We start from the raw sequence: 22,747 nt of genomic DNA on the forward strand, positions 1-22,747 counted from the left end.
AAGGAAAGAGCCCTCAGGAAAAGCCAAATTTGGAAGGGACCGAGTTTCACAAACATTTACACAGCCATCCACTCCTATCTCATTCATAGGAGTTCCTCCCAAAGGTTCTCTCCTCAGAGAGTACTTAGTGTTTCGTCACAGCATGAAAATAGAGCCTTAAATATAAACGTTCTTGGTCGTCTGTTCTTCCGTCTGTTCACTCACCCATCCAAATTGAATATCTACGAAGCATCTACAATTCTACAACATTCCCAGCGCTGTGCTAGGTGCAGGGTAGTAGAGAGAGGGAAGGAAGAAAATCACAAATAAGACAGTCCTCACCTCTGAGGGGCTTTGGTCTGACAGAATTAAAAGGAGTAAGCTCACCAAGTTACAGGGAAATGACCAACAAAATGGAACTACAACAAGTACAGAGCAGGGTTAACCTCTTAGAAAATCCCCTTCTCAGCCATGTTCCCTTAAGCCCAAACAGCAAACAAATCAGGCCAGGGCTAAACAAATAAGGTTGTGGAGAAATAATATGAAAAATAGAAAAATGCCACACCCAGCACAGAGGGAAACATTTTTTCAGAACATCGATACTGAAAGCTATCAGGAGAACGCCAAATAAACATACAAAGAGCCAGCAGAACCATACGGGCAATTGAAGAATTCTGGAATGCACTCGAGAGGACAAAATAGCACACATTCTCTGAAGGTCAGGAAAAAATAATGTACAGATAACGTCTTCCAACTTTCTGAGGTTCCGACGAAATCGAGTTCCTATGAAATTTCTCTCTTAGGAGTGGGAGGAGGAAAGACAACAGACTCAGAGGGACAGAAAATGGAGAACCAATTTGTCTCATGCAGTTAAGAGGTCACCTGCTGGGCTCAGGAGCCCTCAGCTCGAATCCAGATCCAAGCTGCAGAATGAGAAGCTACCTGCACAGGTTCAACTCCAGCCCTGCCTTCTACCATGGGGAAGAGGGGTGGGAAGAAGGGCGTCAGGAAGCAAGCAGCACACACCATGGGAAACAGGCCCAGCGAGTGGTAGCGCCGGGACGTGGCGTTGGGCACGGTCTTGTTGCGAAGGTTCTTGAGCTCCTCCTGTGCCTCGTGAAGCATCTCCATACACTCGGCGTACTTGTCCTCCAGCTCACGCAGCTGCAGGGGACCAGGGAAGTGCGAGGGTCAGAATCTCCTGAACACTGCGTACAAACCCACCCGTCCACACAGCCAGAAAGACACGGGCCCGGCACTCTGTGGTCTGAGGCCAGACACCTAACAGTCCTCCGGGCTCAGTTTTTCTTTCACGTGGGGCAGGCTTACAGACTCAGAAATCACCCAAAATCCTAACCAGGGGCAAGGGAGATTAAAAACATCTTTAACGGAATGGGAGAGCAAATCATGACACCTTCGTTTCACGGCTGTCTGGGAATGGGTTCCCTTCACATGGTGTGCCCTGTGTCATCTCTTATTGGGACATTTACTGGGAGGCTGGGCACACCAGGCTCCGGGCTGCAGAACAGCCCAGCCTCCCATGTACTCACAACCAGAAACAGCGTCAGCAGGAATTCGTTAAGGGGTAAAAATGACATTCGAGTCAATATAAAAATGATTGTTAAGGTGGATACGACCCACAGCCAGTCAGAGGGAGGCTGATGCCCCCTAACTGGAAGTGGGGGCCCTGATGAAATGCGGGGGAACCACCCACCTCGGCCGTGAGCTGGCGCTGGGCATCCTTAGCAGCCCCCAGGTGCTGGACCAGTTCTTCATTTTCCACTGCGCACTGCAACGGGGCGAAGGGAAATCAGCTTCTCTTTGGAGATACTTAGAAAAGTCTAACTTTCCCCTCCTATTACCGGGTCCATTATGATCTTATCACACTTCTACAAAGGGGCTTTCATCTTCTGCTGGAGTAAAAGCTCATCTTTTATACAGTGTTGAAGGCAGTCTTTCCTACACCCATATTCACTCTCTGTAGTCCACCCCCAGCCCCACCCTCCACGATCACAGCTGCTCTCCGGAAGCATTTCCCCTCATGCTTCTAGCAAAGGCCCAGCATGGGAAACGAAATTGTTTTCTGCTGCTTCACCTTAAATCTAAAGGGGATACCCTTCTGCTGCAGAATATGCCAGGTGTGCTGCATGAAAACAAATACTAGGCAATGATTCGTAAGTTAAATCCCCAAACTCCATATCTACAGCACCTACCCTCCGAAGACTGTGCCATGTGGTTTCATATTTTTGTGCTGCCCCTTTGGAGAAAAAGCTTAGTGGCTGCAATAGTATCCCACTTATCCCTACTTTCATCCTAAGACTAATCTACAAATTAAGAGAATTCATTAAGAAATGTGCCCTTGGCGATCTCAGAGAGGCCCTTTCTGTACTAGCCAGAGAAACAGAAGCCTTACCGCTTTTGCCTTCTTCTGCAAATCAACTATTTGCGATAGCAGGTGTGTGATCTCCTCTTGCTGGCGAGCAGCATCTTCGGTCTTCTTAGCCAGTTCCTCTGAGATGCTCGCAATCTGCACGTTGGCGTCCCCTTTGACCAAGAAGTAACAGTCACAAGAGTAAGTCAGGAAGCCCGACATGCAGCCCAAGAGAGAACGGTTTATTTGTGTGTTGTACAAGAAACATCTTTATTGCAAGACGTGGGGTAGGGACTGGGTGGTGGGAGCCGGGAGAGAAGAGGGTATATGAATCAGAAGGAACTTAGGGTTCCCATTTTGCTCTACGGTGAAGTGAAGCAAAGTGACTTCCTTGGGCTCAGTCTCTTATGAGAAGGAACCCGGCCGCCCAGTTGTGGCTCCCAGGCACAGTGTAGGGGCCCGACCCCGCTGACCAAGGTTGCCTCCCCACAGGCAGTCAGGCAGGCTTCAGGAGGGAGTCAGCCGGGGGCACCACACCAATACAAAGGTGCGTCTGGCTGAATCCCCACCTTCCACACATGAACAGATTCACATCATTACCAAGAACCCCTGCTGGAGACCCTGTTCTAGAAAAGAACCATTACCATGCACAAAACAGTCCCCTTGGATGTTTTCAACCTATATTCAGAGCCATAACTCAAGGGATCAGTTTTTCTAGATTTGAACATAGAACGTGTTTCATTTACTTAGTATTTTGCTGAAGCTCAAAATATTGTGTTTACCCCTTTGTCTGATCTTAACTGTAAACTTATAATGAGGGTGGAAAGAAGTACGTACTTGTGACGCTGAGAACGTTTGTCTCAACTTTCATGTATCAAAGTACCAGGAAGCACTTTTTCCAACACATTTTCAACACAGGACCCTGAAGCTGGGTCTAACTTAGCCATTCAATAATTCTAATTATTATTATCTATTATCCAGTGTTCCAACACTGGAAGCCAAAACTAAAATTAAACATTCGTGTCAGTGAGAAATTGAGACAATGCATGACTGACAACCGAGCACCCAATTTCTCATACATCAGGACGTGGACTGCCACGCACAAGAGCAGGGAGGCCTCTAGTTTTAAGAGAAAAGCTACTGAGCCCAGGCTGGCAGGGAGGCTGTATTTTGTCAGGGGGAAGCAAATCTGTCTGGTCTTAAAGATGGTAGATGCAGAAAGTAAAAAGAGGGAGTAGGAGTGGGGCGAGAGGCCCAGGGACATACTCAGCTCCTTCACGCAGTCGTTGACCAGCTGCTGTTCCTTCTCTTCGTAGGTGATGGTCTCCGTCTTCAGCTGGCAGGCCTGTGGACAAGGCCCAGGTCAGAGACCCGGCACTCACACCGGGGCTGATGGGGCAATCAAGGCTGGGGCATGGAGCAAGGGCTAACCTGGGCCTGGGAAATCGCCCTTCAGCATCTTCCCACCTGTTACCCACGGTACCCTCAAATACAGAAAGGCAGTCTGAATCTCCTGCTTCACAAATCTGATTCTCAAAGCTGAAAATGTGTACCACTAGAGGGCGCCACACAAAGCAACGTGCACAAGAGCTATCCCGCCCCCAGCCCCTTCCCGCCAGCACTAAAACTCGATATGAGCCACCATTGTGTCCAGTCGGTCTGTTTATTAATTTGTATCTGTCCGGGCGCATAGCCATAAACCCCTCTGTGACCCCAACAGTGCCTAGGACACAGCATTGCCTACCGCAGGGATTCTCAGGATAACCACTTTCAGTTGCCTACTACGTGCTGGGCACTGTGCTGTGAGGTTCTGAGTGGGAGTTAAACTTGTATTCAGCTGAGCGAAAACAAGGCATGATATGAAAGCATTAAAATTCAGATGCCCAGGAGCTATTTCAGGCCTCTGTAGAGCTTGCTCCTGGCTAAAAAGGTGGGAAGAAGGTATCTCTGAGCTCTCAGGTTCTGACCCCAGAGAGACACTACCCTCCTGAAAACCGAGGGGGAACAGCCGGCATCTGTGGCTGGGATCAGATTCCCTCAGCTTGTTTTAGGTGGGGACTGACAGAGGGACCACTTGCTATGTGCCTGGGGCGGATGCTGGAAGTGGCAGCACTAGACTCAGAATTGGGAGCACAGAGCTGAAGTCTTGGCTCTGCCACTGGCTGGCAGAGAGAGCTTGGGCAACCAACCCATCAGTGAACGAGGGGCTGGAAGAGGTGAGGTCTAGGAGAACATGACCCTTTCCTCATGCCTCAGAGTGTCTTGTTAAGTCCAGACGTAAGGCTCTTTCCAACATGTGGGCAAGTTCCAGGTGACAGGTGGTCTGTCCCATTGGAGGGCCTTTGGGAGCACTGGGCCCGCCCAGGTGGGCATGCAGCTCACGCTTGACAAACCAAGGAAGGGCCTGATAATGAAAAGCATGGAATCTGTATGCATCAGTGTTTGTAGACAAGGACAGTGGGTGAAGGGAAATAATGTGAGTCCCAGAGACTTGCAAATGCTGGTTTTGTCATTCGCTAACTTGCGCAACCTTGGGGAACTAAAACATCTAGCAGCCTGGGTCCTGGTTTTCCCACTGTCAGTGAGAATCAAAGTCACCAGCACCCAGGCCTGTTGGGAAGATTTTAAAAAATAATGCAGGCAAAGGACCTAGCATAATGCCTAGCCAATCAGAAACAGTCCAAGGCATGACTTCCCAAGTTGCCTAAGCGCAACCTTGTTTAGTTAACTGTCTAGGAAGTATGTCTCCAAGTTCTCAGATACTATTTCTTTAGAGTATCTGAGCTGCAGTGACAGGAGAATGGCCTTCACCCCGGTCCTCCAAGTCCTGTCTCTGTCAGAGCTGGAGAACACCATGGAAAGACCCCACTGTGGGAGATTTTGCCCTAACTGTGAAGGAAGACGGGTTTGCCAGCCTTGCCCATCCACACGCTGCATAATTCACCAGTCGGTCTGCCCCTGCCCTGATGGTGCATGCTGCCCTGGGAAGCAGTGCCCAGCACACAAGTGAGGCATGCCTGCCAGGCACTCAGGGCGGCTGTGAGCTAAGGTTCAGGTGGTTGTTCCACAGACTGTCACCTTTGAGAATGGCACCGTAACCATGGCTACTCTTGCCAGACAAGGCAGACGGGGCCACCACCCTTCCAAAGGGGACTAGAGCAGGGTGCACACTTCACCTCGGATCGAAGTACAACATTCTCCTCTTCAAGGTCCTTTAGCTTCTTTTGAAGAGAATCCAGGTGAAAGTAATTCTGGACTGAGGAAGATGACTCATTCCTCTTCAACCTGGGGGAGAAAGTACAATCACTTTCTAGGGAGAGACGCTTTCCTCCCCCCCCCCCCCCAGCACACCACAGGGAGGCACTCCTGATTTATACCAGGAGAGTCATGAACCGAGCAGGCGTGACGAGGACCCCTCAGGTGGCTCCCTCACTACCCAGGAACAGCATCTGCTGACACGGGCTCACCACCACTTCAGACTCACATCCCAGCCCTTCGTCCACAATTTGCAGTTGCCACATCACCTCAGCATTTGGCGGGTATCAGCTCTACTTGAAGCCTACACAATTCTGGGCTGCCTGGGAGCTCATTTAATACTTACAATGGGCTTCTCTGTGCCAAGAACTGTCTTAAGTACTCTACGTATATTAATGCCCATAACCCTATGAACTGAGTACTACGATCACCCCAATTTTACAAACGAAGAAACAAGCACAGAGAGGTTAAGTAAGTTGGCCAAGAGCACCCAGCTAGTAAGCCCCAGAGCCGAAAACTGAACTCAGAACATTGGGCTCTAGAGTTCATGCCCCTAACAGGAGGCTCTGCGGACTCTCAGCAAAGCCCCGACACCTTCTGTCATGGCCCCGCCACAGAACCCCTGGCTCAGAATCCTGTATCTCCCCCATGAGCAGAGTCCACCCTATGACCCATGAACATGCCAGGCCAAATCAATCCAACCTGACAAATGAGCAAGGAGACCCAGTAAGAGGAAAACTAAAAAAACCTGGCGTTCTATGTCCCACTAAAAGGGTTAAATCAATCTGTGTGAGGCACTGGGCGATGCCTGGTCTGGAGGAGGCTGAGAGCAGCGGACCGGCCTTGCTTGCTGGAGATGGCGACCCTGCCCAGGCCACTCCAAGGCTAGGGACGGCAGCCAGCCTGTGCGGCCGGTCCTGGTGACTTACGGGGTTGAGCACGCAGACTCGGGCTCGCTCTCCTCGGCGGCGCTGGTGTAGAACTGAAGCAGCTCATCCTTCATGGACAGCTCGTGCCGGAGTTGAGACACCTGCGAAAACCAGAGCCCGGGAGGCCGGCGTTCACTTCCCAAACGTGACGACGTCCCCAAGAGCGCTCACTGACTGCTTGGGGACACCATTTAAAAAAATTCCTCATTAAAAGTGAAGGCATATAATTGATTTTGTGCTATGCAAAGAAAACAAAGGGCTGAGTTTGATCCCACTTAAGAAAAATACAATGAATTACTTTTGGGGCAGAATTCCCTCTGCCTAAGTTTATAATTTTTACTTTGGCACAGAGAAAAGGTGGGAGGGGACTAGAAGGTTCTAGAATGATGTTGGGGGGGGGGCACAAGACAGCATATGGGCTTTGCAAGTAGTCAGATGACCAGCTGGTCAAATGGTCCGAGAAACGGATCATGTTACCAAATGCAAGCCAAGGCCATTAGCTTTTGCTGAAAGAAAATCCCACCAGGGACCAGGGCCTTGGAGATGCCGGCTCTGGGTAGGCAGCTACTATACAGCTTGTCGTGCTTGGAAAAACTCACAGCCCCACCCTGTGACTACTTCACCCTCGCAGGTCTCTTGGCCAAGCTTGGTGGCACTGTAATGTGCTCTGTAATCAATGGTCGCGAGATAGTAATTTCAGATACAGCAAGAAGAGGCAATTATCGGGAACTGGCCCTACCGACACTGCTCTGCTAGGACAGTTCTGCAAATCACGCTGATTTATACGGAAGGTTTAAAATAAACAAACCTAGGCCATAAAATGTTTCCCCTGCCCCTCCGCCATTCAGTGCAGATGGACAGGGAACCAGTGCTGTAAGCGAGAATTGCAATTCTGTTTGAATTCTTTCTTGTTTCTAATTTCATTTAGGGTCTGCGGTGTATCCCACCTTTCCTACACAACAGTGAGTATATTATGACATCCACAGAGGAGGCAGTTTGATGTGCACGTAGGCTGTAGCTTCAACACCGAGACTGACAATTTAATGAGGTGCCAAAGGGGGACATATTATAGTTTTTGAATTCAAAGCTTTTCCAAAGTGGGGGAAAAAAAGGCATTTCCACTCCCAAAAAGTAGGATGGTCTTTGTGTGGGGTGAGGAAACCCCAAGCAATGCAGTATCGAGGAGACACAGCATGAGAGGTGATGGGTGACCGTTTACTGCTTCTTGGGTGGCATGTCCATCTGCACAAAAGGGGCTGAGAAGGGGGCTGGGCTGACCTGGCATGCTTTAGTACCTGAGAGAAGTGGGGTTCAGGTCATGATGCAGGGGGGTGCGGGGGCAGGAGGGCGGCAGGGGTTAACTTTATTTCTAGAAGCACATAAGCATACAGCACCTTATCATCTTTTAAAGAAAGCCCGGGATTAAAACTTTTCATACCGGTGTATAGTGGCAACTCTATTTCATTGTATTAAAACTATTATTATACCCAGATGGGGATAGCTTTAAGGAGGAAAAAATTTGAAGACAGCTTAGGGACATGAATAAGGGCAACCCCCTCCCACTAAGAAAGCTTCTGATAGAAAATAAGGCAGAAGAAATGAGAAGAAAGAAATTCAATGAAAGTCCTCACACTTACATTTCACTGCTAAAAGAACAGGATGATGGAAAGAAGTCACAGAGTGGGGCCTGGTTCCAAGCCCACCAGCCTTGTTCTAGCAGCTCCGTGGGACTCCCCAGAGCCTTTCTCCTGCTGCCCACACCCCAGCCCTTCCAGAAAACCAGTGTTGCTCCTCCAAAATCTCAGCCCCTTAAGATAAGCCTTCAACTTTCAGCCCCTCCTCTCACCACACATATCTAATACCCAAGATTCATGTCATGAAAATAATGGGGTTTCTCTCATGAAAACAACAAGGCTATTTTTTGGTTTTACAAACACAAAATTATACCGGAATGATGAATGTGAGTGGCTAGCTCACGCTGCCCACCGGACTCAGGTTGTATCAGCCTGCCTGCGCTTTTGCCAAGTGCTCAGTTATTTTTCTCAGCCCACGTGATCTGGACTCTTGAAGGACAGGGGCTGTGGTTGGTCCAACACACCCAGGCCTGCCATGGGACACGACACTGTGGGCCTACTAAGTGTGAGCTTTTCCCACCGTTGGCGATCCCACCTACACTGGCAGAAGGAGTGAACAGAAGGAGCTCCAGGCAGGCAGCATTCTGTGTCCGGGCCACTCCGGAACAGGCAGCTCTGGGCTCAGGGCTTGGGCGTGCCCTTGGGGTGCCCTCTCCGAATGGGACCCTGTGACATCAGCTTCTTTGACCATGCCTGTGGTGCCCCAGCCTTTGCACCGGCTGCTCACCTCCTCCCTGATGTGTTCCACTTGCTCCTCCAGCAGCTCGTTCCTCTCCGTGAGGGTCTTGTTCTTCTTCAACAACGACTGGCCAATCCGAGCAGCCAATTCTAAATCCCGCTCTTTCTAAGAAAGGCAGAAGCGAGAGCAGAGATTCAACACACCCGGGCTTCCTGAAGGAGCCAACAGCGCTCCGGGTCAATGGAGGAAAACAAGGGCATTTAGAAATAACAAAGGGATTACTAATTTACCAGCATTTGATACCCATTCAAAGAGGGGGACGCTTTGCCCACGTGTGTGCAGGCATTAACCGAATGTCAAGCAACAATAGGGAGCCTTAAAAATCGAGTAAAACTTAGTCTGTGTTCCACCAGGAAAAACCTGCTTCCAAAAACATTTCTCTGCAACTGGTTTTGGTATTTGTATAGTCATTAGATCACCTGTCTCCACAGAGACCTGAGGGCTGGGTATTGTATCGCCAGAGCCCAGCACATGGAAACACTTGGTGACTATTTGCTGGATGAGTCAATGAATCCAGACATTCAAAGTGCTCTTAGGACACAGCCAAGAGCTCACACAGGGACTCTAGAGTGCCTGCAGTCTCGTTAGCACACGTTAAGCTGGAATTCACCGAGTTCCTTATATCTGCCTCCTCTGACACACAAAAAAGGTTTCAAGTTACTCTGAAATACAATACAGAACAGGCTTCTTTTACTTAATGGGAGGCGCCTTCTCCTTTATTTAAAACAAATACTTTCAAAATGGAGAGAGAACGCATACAGGGGCCCCACTTCAGAGACAAAGACGTGTTCAAGACACAGAATTTTCTGTTCAGCTGATGACATCACTTAGAGCAGAGCAGTACACAGAGGAAAATCTGCAGTGCTGTAGAAAGGTACAGCTGCCTTGATGGGAGCCAAGACGTCCCCTGACCATGGAGATGTGGGGCAGCCGCTGTCACAGTTGTTCATCACTTTCAGGTGGGGGTTGGGCAAGGGGAGGAGAACTCTGGAAAACGAAATTATTTTAGGCGCCTATGCTAATTATTCTGTTCACCTGGTGTAAGAAGCCGACAAATGGGAACATGTAGCTGTTCAGAAAAATAATATAAATGGAGCCACTTTAAAATGGAGCCAAGCTGCCATGTCAAAGGAACTGCCTTACATGGCTTATGCCTCAAACCTTTAGAATATTAAAACAGGGCAAAATAACTTTTGGGCTGAGCCTAAAGCAACCTTGCACCCCAAAGAAAAGTGTGCAAGGATAACAAGAAAGCAGATATTATGACTACCAGGCTGAAGACTATCGGGCTGAAAATAAAAAACATTTTTTGGAATAAACATCACTGTGTTAGTTGTTCTGCACCGGTAGAAATGCCTTCCTTCTATTGTAATTGTTCCCCTTCTCTTTTTCATAAAAACCCCTTGCCTTTGTCTCCTAATTGGAACATTATTTGGGCTTTTGTCTGAATGAATGCTTCCCAAATAGCCATTCTTTTTTTTAAATCTCAAATAAATGCTTGTTGCCTCTCATTTTGAAAGGCCTTTTGTCTTTAAGGTCACATAGTTATAAGCAAAGAGAAAAAAAAAAGCTGGGATGAGTCCTAGCTTCTGATGAACTACCATTAACTAACTATGAGGCATTGGGTCAATGGCTTCCACTTAACAAGAATCCCGTACACTAGATTAGTTTCTTCCAAAGGCAGGTTACAACCCTTTAGCAGGCTGAGAATCACTTTAGTAACGGCAACTGACATTTTGTTTTAAATGAAATTCTACAGCACAGAACTGAAATACCGAAGTGCATTCATTCCACATGACAAGGGTACTATTTTACATTTAAACTTTTCGTTTGTCATACATTTACTTATGTGAATAACTGAGTCACAGCCTAAGATAAGTCTCTTACAGCGAGTACTGGTCTAAAGTTTAAGTTCTCCAGGCAAACCATCGTCCCACTCTGAAACTGTGAGAGTTTGGGTTCTGATTTAACCTCTCTGGACCTGGTTCCTTCATCTATTAGATGGAGTAGGGTGGAGGGGCAGACAAGCTGACATACCCTTGAAAAAAATCTTCTAGCTTTATGATTCATTGACTTGTACGACAAAAAAACAAAAACAAAAACAAAAAATCAAAACAAACAAAAAACTCCACACACGTTGGCATCTTTTATATCTATAATAACTTCTTACACACCCACCGAAATATTCCCTGAGATAGCAGCTCACCCTCCCTTTGCTTATCACAGATGTTTCACTGAATTACTGGAGGTCAAAGTACAGTTTGGGAAGACTCTGGATTTGTCAGGGATTTGTCTCTCTGTCATTCACAGATGATGGTCTCTCTCCCCTAGGTTTTCGACAGTCCTAAAATCTGCAGTCACCACTGTCCCAGAGGCCAGCCGGTGTCACATCAAGCAAGCGATAAAATACCATCAGCTCATTCCCACATTTTGTGCTTATTTGGTACCTGGAGGAACTGGCACACCTATCTCTCTAGAGACCGACTCACACTCAGCATCTAGTCCAAGTGGTTTCAGCGGGCTAACACTCAGTTAAAACTGCAATACCAATGTCCACTTCCATTTGGAATTGTGGTCTCCACCAAGCTCACGCAAGTCTACTAAATTTCTCTGCTAGAACAAGTTCTCAAACTGGGTACCCAGCAAGGGCTCAGTGCCCGCCGGTTTGCTGGCTCACTGTTCCACGTTGCCGTCATGCAACTATGGGGGTTCAGAATGAGTCACCCCAAGATGTGCCTCTGTGCTACACAGGTTGTTTTGAGCTAAAGGCAAAGTTAGTGTTAGTGGAGGGCTCAAGAGAAACTTCTGCCTCTCCCTTAATTTACCTAGAAGAACTTGAATTAGGGGCCTTGCCCATAATAAGCGATTATCAGAGATAACCTCCTTTGACCTGTCCACAGGGCAGGACAAATTTCTATTTACTAAGCATCTGCTCTTACCGTCCTTCAATGACCCTTTGCAGCTCCCAGGGCACCTTTCCACACCCCTAGCTCAGAATGTCTTACACATCTACGTTTCATTTCTCTCTCTGAACCTCTCATGCATGTGGGGTCTCTGAGTCTCTCATTGATGTGGTGTTCCCCTACGTATATATGTATTATTAAATTTGGTAATTTTCTCTGGCTAATCTGTCTCATGTCTGGTCTGATTAGTAGAGCGGCCAGAAGAAACTTGAGGGTAGAGGAAAAGTTTGTTCCCCATACATCCAAGCTGCTGAGTTCCAACAGGCAGTCGTTTGCTATGCCTTTGCCACATTTCATGTGCAGGTTCCCCTGCAAACAAGTCAAGCAAAAATTATAACAATGAGGACCAGCTGGGAAAGGCACTGCTGGGGCACGTGGAGAATGCTGAAGGTGGCCCCCTGCACACAGAGGCCAGAACCCAAGAGGAACAGGAGACAGGAAGGGGAAATGAAACCAGTGGAACGGGCACACTCAACAAGCCACCCTCTGGCCTCTCCCCATTACACTCCAAACCTCACCTCCTCTGCCCCACTGACAAGGGAGCTCTCACCTTGTCTACACCGAAAATCTAATCTTTACAGTAACATAAAAACAACTCTCTGCTGGGGGTGGTGAGGGGGAAGCAAGACCTTAGAGTAAAAGTATTTATGGATGAAATGAAAAAACTAAACAAAAAATGGATCACAGTGTCTCTGTTGTTTCTTTACTATGTGACTGGCAGGTTGGGTTTCTCTGAAAGAACTACAAGAATGGACAAACTCCCATTTCTTACCACCAGCCAGCATCTGATAAACGTTTACTTCTAAAACCAGGAAAACAGCTAGGAAATGACCACTGGATTAAACTACAGTGAGAATAAAAGACTACAAATAAATAATTTAGGGCCTTGGAAACAAACTATTAAGAGAACTGGCTCTTTTATTCCTCGGGGAAATGTGGTTAGGTGGAACTATTCAATTCTAACTCTGCTCACTTCCTCTTTGCCGACATGCTCTGTTTAAAAAGACTGTGACTTGTGTCTCAGGTCCTTTTACCAATGAACACTTGTGCTGCTGACACAACCCCTAGAGCTGGAGAGCTGCCTGCCTCCCACACGTAGCAGCTGACTCATCTCATTCACCAGTTTCAGGATAAAAAGTGTGACTAAGGGGCCCTCAGAATAACCCTCTCCGTAACTGGGGAAGAGGCAAGCTCTGCCCGAAGGTAACTTCTGACAGCAGCAAGCCTGGGCAAGCTGCTGTATCCTCTTCCCCATAAACTCAGACGCTAACTCCACGCTGGCCATGGGCTGTGCTTTGGCTTCCTATGCAAATCCCCCCAGCATCCCACCTGCGTGTGGCAGGCATGCAAAGCAAAGCAAAGGATCATGATGGGAGGAAACGGAACCAAAGCCAAGAAAAGCATAGCCCTGTCACATGACTGGGGCAGTTAGATGTTAACCAGGAAACCCGCCTCTTTCCAAAGAAAGGCAGTGACTCAGCTGCGATTCTTATCAGGACAAGGAGAAGAATGGCACATGTAAAACACACAGATACACGCCGACCACTGCCATGAGGAGCCACTAAAAAGAAAACAAGGCGCAACAGAGCCACCTGAAAAATTACCCCATCGGTACTCTTTTTAGTAACTCAATTTTTAAAAAAGACAATAGCATTCTCTTTGTACAGTGACATTCGTTGAGGAAATTAGCTGGTGGGAAGTGAAGTATTTTTAACCAGCATCTGCAGAAAGGGCTAGAAGTCCTAGGCTGCTTTGGAAGCGATCGGAGGCAGGCAGAACCAGGGCGGCCAGCTCAAACTCAGCAGGAGCCACGCATGCGCGTAGTGGACACTCCTGAAGGCAGCACCCCATAAACAATATTACTGGTTCACGTTTTTAAAGTAAAAATGTCCCACTGACAATCAACTAACCATACTCTCCAAAACTAAATATACAGGGCAGTAAGCACGACAGTCAAAAGGAATAGTCACATGCGCTGCAATTAGGGGACTGGCTTGGCAAGCAGCCATGCCATCTTGGGCATCTTCGGTCCTCTCAGACTCAGGTCCCTTCACTGTAGAACGGGGAAACAGTGGCAGCTATTTCTGAGAGCTACTGTCGAATTAATGAGATGACACATGGACAACACATAGCTCTCAGTAAAATTTCAGCCTTACTATTAATAAGGATGACAACAGAGGCAGAAAATTATCAAAGGCGCATCATTTCCAAGATTAAAAGGAACAAGGAAATCACCCCACAGGAAATCATCCCCCACCTTGGTTTCTAACCAATCTAGTTGGATGAATGAATGACTCCTGTGCTCTGGGCTTGGTGGGGGCACCACCTGGGGCTGTGGTGACAGTGACACCTTCAAAGGTCCCCATGAGCCCTGCCGCGCAACACTCAAAGCCAGGAAAAGATAGAGGTGACCAAATGGTACACAAGGTGAAGAATGGGAGAGCCGGTGGCAGGTCCCCCGTGCTGAGTAAGAGGAGGTTGGGGAATGTGACCAAGTGTGTGTGCCTCTGCCTGCCACCTTGAGGAGTTCTAGGTGTCAGGAAAAAGGCAAGGGGATTCCAGGGGGCTTGGAACAGGGTCAGCTGCAGAAAATTTGAGCGGAGAGAAACTAAACTCTCACTGCTGAGGATTCAGGAGCTGGAGTGGTGGCCTTGAAGTAAAAAGAAAGGTATAGAAATAGGACCCCCCAGAAGACTTGAGGACTAACTGGGAATCGGGTGAGGAGTGGATGCTGGAAACATTGCAAGATCTGGAGAGCAGTGGCTTTCTTGGGGGTAATGGACACAGTGGGAAGGGGTCCGTAATAAAGCATTTTCAAAAGTCGGTGGTGGTACCAACCAAGCCAGCCTCCTACATGGCTAACGCCGCTGCTAAGATGGTGGCACCTACAGCGCCACCAGAGGCCTGTGCCCTCAAATGCCTCACCAACAGTCCTGTCACAGCCAAAAAACCTCGTATCACTTATTTGGGGCTGAGGAGTTTATAACTTCTATGATATGCAGGTGACCAAGCGGGACCCAGCTCCTGCCCCCACTCAACCCAACTGGGTCTGTCAGTGGGTGGCCATCAGGAGAGGGAGAGGGGAGTGGGTTGCAGGGCAGGTGAGCCCTCAGGAACTCAGAGGCAATTGGAAGGCTCCAGCCCTCAGAACAGGTGTGAGAATGCTTGATGTGCAGAAGGGAAAAACACAGGGGAAGAAAGAGACATAAGTAATGGGGTAAAAAGATACCCCCAAAAAAACGCTGGGTCCCACCACTCCTGCTTGGTCCTGTGTTTCAACCTTGTCCTACCACTGGCTGACATGACAATGATTTCTGTGTCTCCCTCATCCCTCTATTGTTTTCCTGGAGAAAGGCTAATGAATCGTTCTCGATTCTAGAGCAGAAACAAGGGTCTAAAAGTTAGCACCTGTGCTTTTAAGGCCTGATTTGGGGGAGACAATGTTTAAAGATGGGCACTTATTCAATAAATACTTACTAAGAACGCACCATGTTCTGGCCTGTTCTAGGCATGGGGATATGCATATTATACTCCTCGGTTTCTACAGACCTTCATACCTCCGTGATTCTCGATTGCCAACAGGCTGCTGAGAAGAACTCAACAAAACCATGGTGTCTAAAATACCAGCAGCTCATCTAATCCTAAGCAAGTTTCCTAAGTTTTTCTTGCCATGCTTGGTTATTTCCATGCTGACACTGCATAATAATATTCCCTTAACCTGATGTAAGTAAACAAGCAAAAAAACCCTCCAAAACCCAAAACATTACAAATATGGGTGATGACATATTTTTCTGATATTTTCTGGATACACTTAAAATATATCCTAACAAGATTTTTAAAGATTTTTAAGTTTTTAAAAAAAATGTTAACACTGGGTGTTCTATCAAGTATTTCAATGCTATCCGATTTTGTCATTAATACCTTGTACAAAGGTACAGCTACAACAACCAACATAGCTACCCGTTCAAAAAGTAAAGCCACTGAATTGTACCCCAAGAAGGCCCAATTTCTGAGATTCTTCACCGAGATAGACAATAACGCATGCTTCAATCAATATACTTTATAATCGGCCGATCATAAGCGACTCTTGGCCCTCCCCCAAAACACTTACCTCCTCAAGAAGGCGAGTGACAGCATCAATGTCATTATATGTCTTAGTCATCTGGCCAACTCTTTCAGCACATAAAACTGCAAGAAATAAAAGTGACCATGAAACCACTGATGAAACCACAAACCTACCAAACAAATGACCCCTCGATGAAAGCAGCACAAGGGTGGTTGTTTCTGCTGAGCTCAACCCACGCTGGACTCAGCACCACCTGGTTTCATTTTCCAGTTCCAGGGAAAAATCCCAAGCTTTGAGGGGGGATGAAGGGATTGGAATGACTGCTAATCCCCGCAAAGCTTTGCCGTTCAGTGTGACATACTTAGAGGTGGTGCTGGGAGTAAGGCGCTGGAGTGGAAAGGGGTCTGGCCTCATAAGTTCAGCCAACTGAAATGGGTCAGCAGTGCAGATACCAATTATTGGAGAGACCTACAGGATCTCACCAGAGACCCAACCATGTGGACAGGGTGGGATCCTGCAGAAAGCCGCTATTAGAATAATTATTAAGCAACAGTCTTAGCCAATAATTTCATAATGGCACAGCACCCCGCCCACTCCCCCAAATGGCCTAAATGCTAAGACTGTGCAACCAGTTTCCACGAAAACTAGGGTGGTAGATTGTTTTTGCTTGATCCACACCAACAAGGCTACTTACTATTACTGCTATACACATACACACATGAACGATATTTCATTACATATATAATTTCCTGTGCTCATGAGAGGCTGCACGCCTGCCATTTTCAGACTGTGTGTCTTTGTTCTTCCTTCCACTGGAGAAAAAGCGTGTGTAATGCAGGAAGACTTGAGTCTGCTGAAAAATCTCAGGGTTGTTTTATTTTAAATCAATGGCAAGGAATTGATTTGCAATTCAACGAACACCAAGAAGGTAGCACGGGTCTTATTCTTTGGAGGAAGGAGTGAATGCAAATGGATGTAGGGCAAAAGTATAAACATTTTTGAAACCTAACACCTTGGGGCTAAATAATAACTTCTTAGTATCTCTTCTTAACTATGACTCTAGAGAATATTTCTTTAAGAGTCAAAGACGGAGTTCGGCTTTGGCAATGACCCACATTCAGTTACAGCCCGTGCAAGGCATCTGGGAACTGAAGTGTATTCCTAAGCCAAATTCAGTAGCATTACTAATGGCTAGCTGCAAGTGGAATGCAATACGTCTCTAAATATTTTATTAAACGCAAGTAGAGATCATCCTAGTGAAGGAGCTCAGAGAAATCTGATCTGTTGGAATGATTTTCTAGCTTAAGAAGGTGACCTGAAATCTGGTTCCAAATCTGAAACCCAACCGACACAGAGCCCTGGAGCCAAGACAGGGGGCTATTCTCCCAGGGCTCTCCCCACCCAGCACTTTACGGCAGGAGCCCATCTGCCTGATGGAGGGAAATGCAGGGCCTGAAGCACTTTTCCTTCCCCTCACCTCCCACGGAGCTGCCAGGTCAGGGAAAGGCAAGGGAGATTTATAAGGGTTGGTTTAAACCAGAATTCAATTTGATGGAGACGGAGTCCAACTCAAATTGCTTTAAATAGTTCACCAGCTCGAGGTCACAAGAAATCCTTAAGTGAGGATTCCTACGTCGTGGACAGGAGTTAGTTTGCATGCTGTACAGCTGCCATGTTCTGCAAAACAGAGCAGATAAAGGCACTGGAGTCCTCCAGCCAGCTCGCCTGTAGGAAAGCACCAGCATACCCCTTTCATCAACCAGAAACAGACCACAGCAGATACAAAGGACCTCTGTGCTGAAACCTGTATTGTAACTGAGGCCCTGCTAATACCCACCGTGCTCTCAAAAGACCAACTCCTCTGCTGCCCTGAGAGAAAAAGGAAACCGGGTTACATTTGAACTCCTGACGCTTTGTCACCCTCGCATAAGAGGACAAGATTCGGAGCCACTTTTTTTCATTTGGAATTGTATTAATCAGAAATTACACATACATTTTTTAAAGCTAATGTTTTTAGGGGGGCAGGGAGGTGGTAGAAGAGGGTAAAGGGGGTCAACTATATGGTGACGGAAGGAGAATTGACTTTGGGTGGTGAGCACACAATGCCATATATACTAGATGATGTATTATAGAACTGTACACTTGAAACCAATGTCACCCCACTAAATTTAATTTTTAAAAAGCTAATTGTTTGATGTAAGAAATGATACAGGGGTCCCTTATACCCTTTACCCAGTTCCCCTCAGTGGTGACACTTTGTAAAATTTTATCACAACCAGGGTACTGGCATTGATATCGCCCATGAATCTTACTCTGTTTTACTTGTACTCATTTGTATGTGCGAGTGTGTGCACGCACATGTGAATATAAAGCCCTATGCAATTTTATCATCTATGTAGGTTCGTGTAGCTACCACCACAAGGATTCCTTTGAAAAAGCTAATTATAAAAAGCCTGACTATATTTTAACAATTGAACCCCCCAAAAATGTACACTCGGGCCAGTGGGTTTTCCAGCATTGACCAGTCAGGCACATCCTGTTACCACACACAGTGAGAGGAGGCTAAGTGCGCCCTTTCACATGCAGAGTGACGTACGACCCCGGAAGTCAGAGGCATAAATGAAAAACTACTGTTGATTCCGAGCTATAGAAGTATGTGCATTATTATTCTAGGTATGTTTTTAGAAAGACATATAATCCCTCAAATTAGGCTAGCCATACAAATACCGACATTTGGGTGGAATTACACATTTTAATTCCTTTAAAAAAATTTTTTTTTGGAGTGACCATGCACTAATGGGGAAAAAAATCACTTAAAATATTTTTCTAGAAAATATATAATCTACAGTATAAGGTCCTGGGGTCCTCACTGAGGTTACGTTTCAGTAACAGCAGCAGCAAACCTTGACTGAGTCCACCGATTTTGGCCAGACCTTGTTCACAGCCGTCTACATGGATTATCTCATGTCATCCTCAAGGCCAACACTACAGGGTAGGGTGCTTATATTAACCCCATTTTATAAATGGGAAAGTGAGGCCCAGAGAGGGCAAATAGCTCCTCTGATGTCCCAAAGCTCTTGAGTGGCAAATTTCAGAATAAGAAGTCACTCCCAGGGGGAGGAAGCAGTTAACATCTACAGAGTCCCTGCTGTGTCTGCCTGCGGATTTAAGGTGCTTCTCAGTTAACCCTTGTAATGACCCTGCAGAGTATCCGCTGTTATGAGGATGATTCCACAGGCGAGAAAACTGAGGCTCTGAGAAGTTAAGGACGGAACCAAGGTCACAGGGAACGAAGCTGCAGGGCAGGGACTGAACCGGGCCAGTCTGGCTCCTGTGCTAAACTTGGGAGTGACATAGGACATACAGGCAAGGCTGAGGTCAGCACGAATCACCAGTGTTCAGGACGCATAAACTCAGCAAGAAGGACCTGTGGTGTGGGGGAAAGAAAGACCCCTGATCCTGGGGCTCAGAGGCTTGGGTTTTCATAGGAGAAAACCATAGGTCAGGAGGCCCTGGGCAAGCCCCGTAATTGTGTCTTGGGTTTTCTCTTCCAAGAAGTGAGGGGGCAGGGGTGATACCAGTGAAGGTGGTAAAATAACAAATGACACCTTTAAACAGTAGGATGAGTACAGGCTACAAATTCTAAGCACCAACATTCTAGATAATCTACAGTAAACCGTGGTCAAGCTTCTGTCTCCATGGGAATAGTACTCAAACAGAGGTTGCATTTCTGACCACGGGCGCTCTGCCAAATAAATCCACTTCCATCCAAAAAGGTGCCCCTCCCCTAAGAGTAGAAGAACAGACATAAACCTCTATAATAACTTAACATGAGAAAACTAGGGGCCAACTCCTAGAAGTACAACACGCCTACAGTAGCAAAGCAGATATGCAGTACACGGAGCACACGCCTAACAGTATCCAACTAACACCAAACACCATTTGTCACCACGCACCAGGCTGTCTGCTGAACAAGACAGGAGACCCACCCTCCTGGGGCGCAGAGAAAACAGGTAGCCCACGTGCCTGTCAGGCACACCTGGCCCAGGCTCTAGGAGGCCTGGCCGGCCCCCTTTAAGGAGTTTGGACTTTTATCATGGGGCAGTGGGAAGTCACTGGAGGACTTTTCAAAGGGGAGCATCCATATGAGAGTTGTATTTCAGAAAACATCCTGGCTACAGTGAATTAGGGGGATGGGTGACCAACCTCAAGGCTGTTGAAAGACTCCAATGTTCTCCTGGGTGGCACTGGGGATCGGAGAGAAGGGCTCTCTTTTCTTGAGATAGTTAAGAGGTAAGACAGGGTGGGAAGTGAATAAAAAACTATAGGATCTGGGCTTCTGGCAAGAGCACGTCATTTCCTGGGCCTAGTGTCCCTCTGCGAGACAGACACGTGACACCGAAGGTCAGAAACAAGATGGGCTGCCCCGCCGCAATCACCAGCAGGGGACAGCCACTGAGGTCACCGTGGAGTAACATGCCAGGCAGAGGGCTATCCACACCACAGCAGCAGGAGGCCCACCTGGAAGGAACGCCCTGTCCAGGCTGAAGGTGCTAAATCTTGGTTCAGAAGAATCCACTCTGAGATGAGAAGAGAATCAAGTGCTTACTCTTGGGATGGCAGGTGGAATCACGAGTGGTCCTGGGCTGGCTGACCAGAGAAAGGGAGAACTGTGATTGGCCGTCCCAGCTCCTGGGGTGGGGGTAGGGGGGCCCTTCATCTGAAAATCAGTAATGCAACTTTTATTCGAATTACACCACGCCCCCAAACAATTTTGGGTATAAATGCTGGCATCCGTTTTCCAGCTCCTGTTCATAGACACGAAATGCCAGCCACAAAATCTGAACTATCTATGGTGTGCAGGCCCAGAACAGAAAAGAGTTCGGCCAGTGGGAAGCTCAGGGGTGACTGGAATTGAGGTCTGAGAGAAATCCTCACAGGAAGGAAAACAATGGGAGATGAGGTGTGAGGGGGTCAGATGAGACAGGGGCATGGGAATGAGCCCTCAGGCAGCAGCTGCTGCAGAGTTCAGGTAGCAGCTGGAGCGGGAAAGTCAGAGGCAGAACCCATGAGGCCTGACTGGATGGGTGGAGGCAAGGAGGTGCCAGCACAGCTCTCCCTAAGAACCTGCATCCTCTCATCACATTAACAGGCTTGATAAGGCCCCTTGACATTTTGGCCTGAGGAACAGAGTGAAGAAATACAGTCACCACATTCAAGCTGCTAAATTACTAAAATCAAGTAAGTCGAAGTTTGAGAACATGCTCTTCTTCTTGTTTTAACCAGCCCGGGAACTTAGACTTTGGAACTTTCCAGTCCTGTGTCAAACCTTCTATATATATCAAACCTCCAGATAACCCTCTGATTACTCTCTGCAGGACTAAAGAAAGAATATTCAGGTATCCAGTACCCAGCCCACAGGTCCCCTAAAGGATGGCCATCTTGGACCAATCCAGAAGCTAAGAAGGCCGGACTGATTCTTCTCAAGAACGTACTGTTTATTGTCAGAACTCTTACTTTTTGTTTCCCTTCTTCGGACCACGCTGGGTACTGCCTAGTTGTGTTTCTGGTGTGCAGACCCTAGGATCCTTGAATAAATCATTATCATTCATTTTTAGCCTAAGCCTCCTGACTGTTTTTGAGTTCGTTCGACAGGTCTCATCAGTCTTCTCCGAGAAACTACCATCAGCAGACCTCACGTCTCAGTCACGTACTGTATTTTGGTGAAAAGTTGTTAGAACAATTAGCTCTCACCACTTCTTAACCTAATTTTGGTAACATTTCTCCCGAGTCAGGTTTGCGTATCTTTGGAGGAAATAAATGAATGGATGAATATTTTACCCACAAATGTGTGTGTATATATATACCTACATACATTTTGTGAGTGTGTGTATACATAAATGTATGTATACAAAAGCATATGCAAATGTGTATGTATATTTATATTTATAAATATCCCAAACCCTCAGGAGGACATTGTTTCCATATAACTCAAAGACCAAGTAGCCAAAACATGAATGGTGAGAAGATATTCATGACTGCCCAATATACTTGCATTTTGGGTTGTTTTGGCTCTGCGTTACTTATAGGTCATTTCTTTAATTAATTAGGACATAGCTTTCAACTTTTTTTAGAACCCGACCTCCACTCTCTCCCGTCCCCAATAACTTCTCCTACCTTCTGTACCTTATATCAGTTTTTTAAAGGTAAAATTTATTTTCTGTAATTTTTATTACAAAAACTATAGGCATATTGAATACACTTTCAAAATAAACACCTACCCCCTAGAAATTCCAGTAGAGACAGGAGCTGGTACTTATGTGTCAGAGAAAAGAATGCTCCACAAAATCAGTGGATTATCCCTCTCTCACCTTGACCAGTAGCAGCAGTTGTTAGCTGAAAAAGCTTCCCTACATTTGGCCCTTGATCCTGCAGGAAATAGACCTAATAAATACTGCCTGCCCTGTTCACGGGGGCAGGGAGGTTCAGACCCTAAGAGCCACAGCTGAAAAGCGTCCCATAAAATTCTAAATGAGTCAGCACTGATGTCAAGTTCCCAGGCATTACAAAATAGACATCCTTTCAAGCTTTGTATCCATGCTTTTGACTTTCATATGTCAATGCTTTTCTTAAAAACCCTCACCAGCTCTGCCACTGCTACAAGCGGCAGCCTCAACACATAAGACAGAGGAACCGTCCTCACCTGACCCCAGCCTACCCTTCTCGCCTCCTCACCTGCCAGCCGTGCCCATTTTCCACCACAGCTCGTCCACACCTAGTGCTGTCACTCTCAGATGTCAGGCCTGGCACT

At 47.0% G+C, this 22,747-nt stretch overlaps 1 protein-coding gene across 11 annotated transcripts in view; it reads right to left on the bottom strand.

The window, feature by feature from the left end:
- The window catches only part of TRAK1 (trafficking kinesin protein 1), a 168,326-nt gene that overhangs the window by 26,484 nt on the left and 119,095 nt on the right, over positions 1 to 22,747 (bottom strand). For all 11 annotated transcript variants that reach the window (XM_074312572.2, XM_074312568.2, XM_019727550.3 and 8 more), the window contains 8 exons: positions 15,982 to 16,058; positions 8,896 to 9,012; positions 6,535 to 6,635; positions 5,527 to 5,635; positions 3,617 to 3,695; positions 2,393 to 2,523; positions 1,694 to 1,768; positions 1,006 to 1,143 (listed from right to left, as the gene is read on the bottom strand). In XM_074312572.2, coding sequence (XP_074168673.2) covers positions 1,006 to 1,143; positions 1,694 to 1,768; positions 2,393 to 2,523; positions 3,617 to 3,695; positions 5,527 to 5,635; positions 6,535 to 6,635; positions 8,896 to 9,012; positions 15,982 to 16,032 — 801 coding nt within the window. In that variant the 5' untranslated portion in view covers positions 16,033 to 16,058. The remainder of the gene's footprint in view (positions 1 to 1,005; positions 1,144 to 1,693; positions 1,769 to 2,392; positions 2,524 to 3,616; positions 3,696 to 5,526; positions 5,636 to 6,534; positions 6,636 to 8,895; positions 9,013 to 15,981; positions 16,059 to 22,747) is intronic.

This window comes from Rhinolophus sinicus, chromosome 5, assembly GCF_057876585.1.
Source record: "Rhinolophus sinicus isolate RSI-liver-muscle chromosome 5, RSI-T2T, whole genome shotgun sequence".
In the NCBI taxonomy this organism is placed as follows: Eukaryota; Metazoa; Chordata; class Mammalia; order Chiroptera; family Rhinolophidae; genus Rhinolophus; species Rhinolophus sinicus.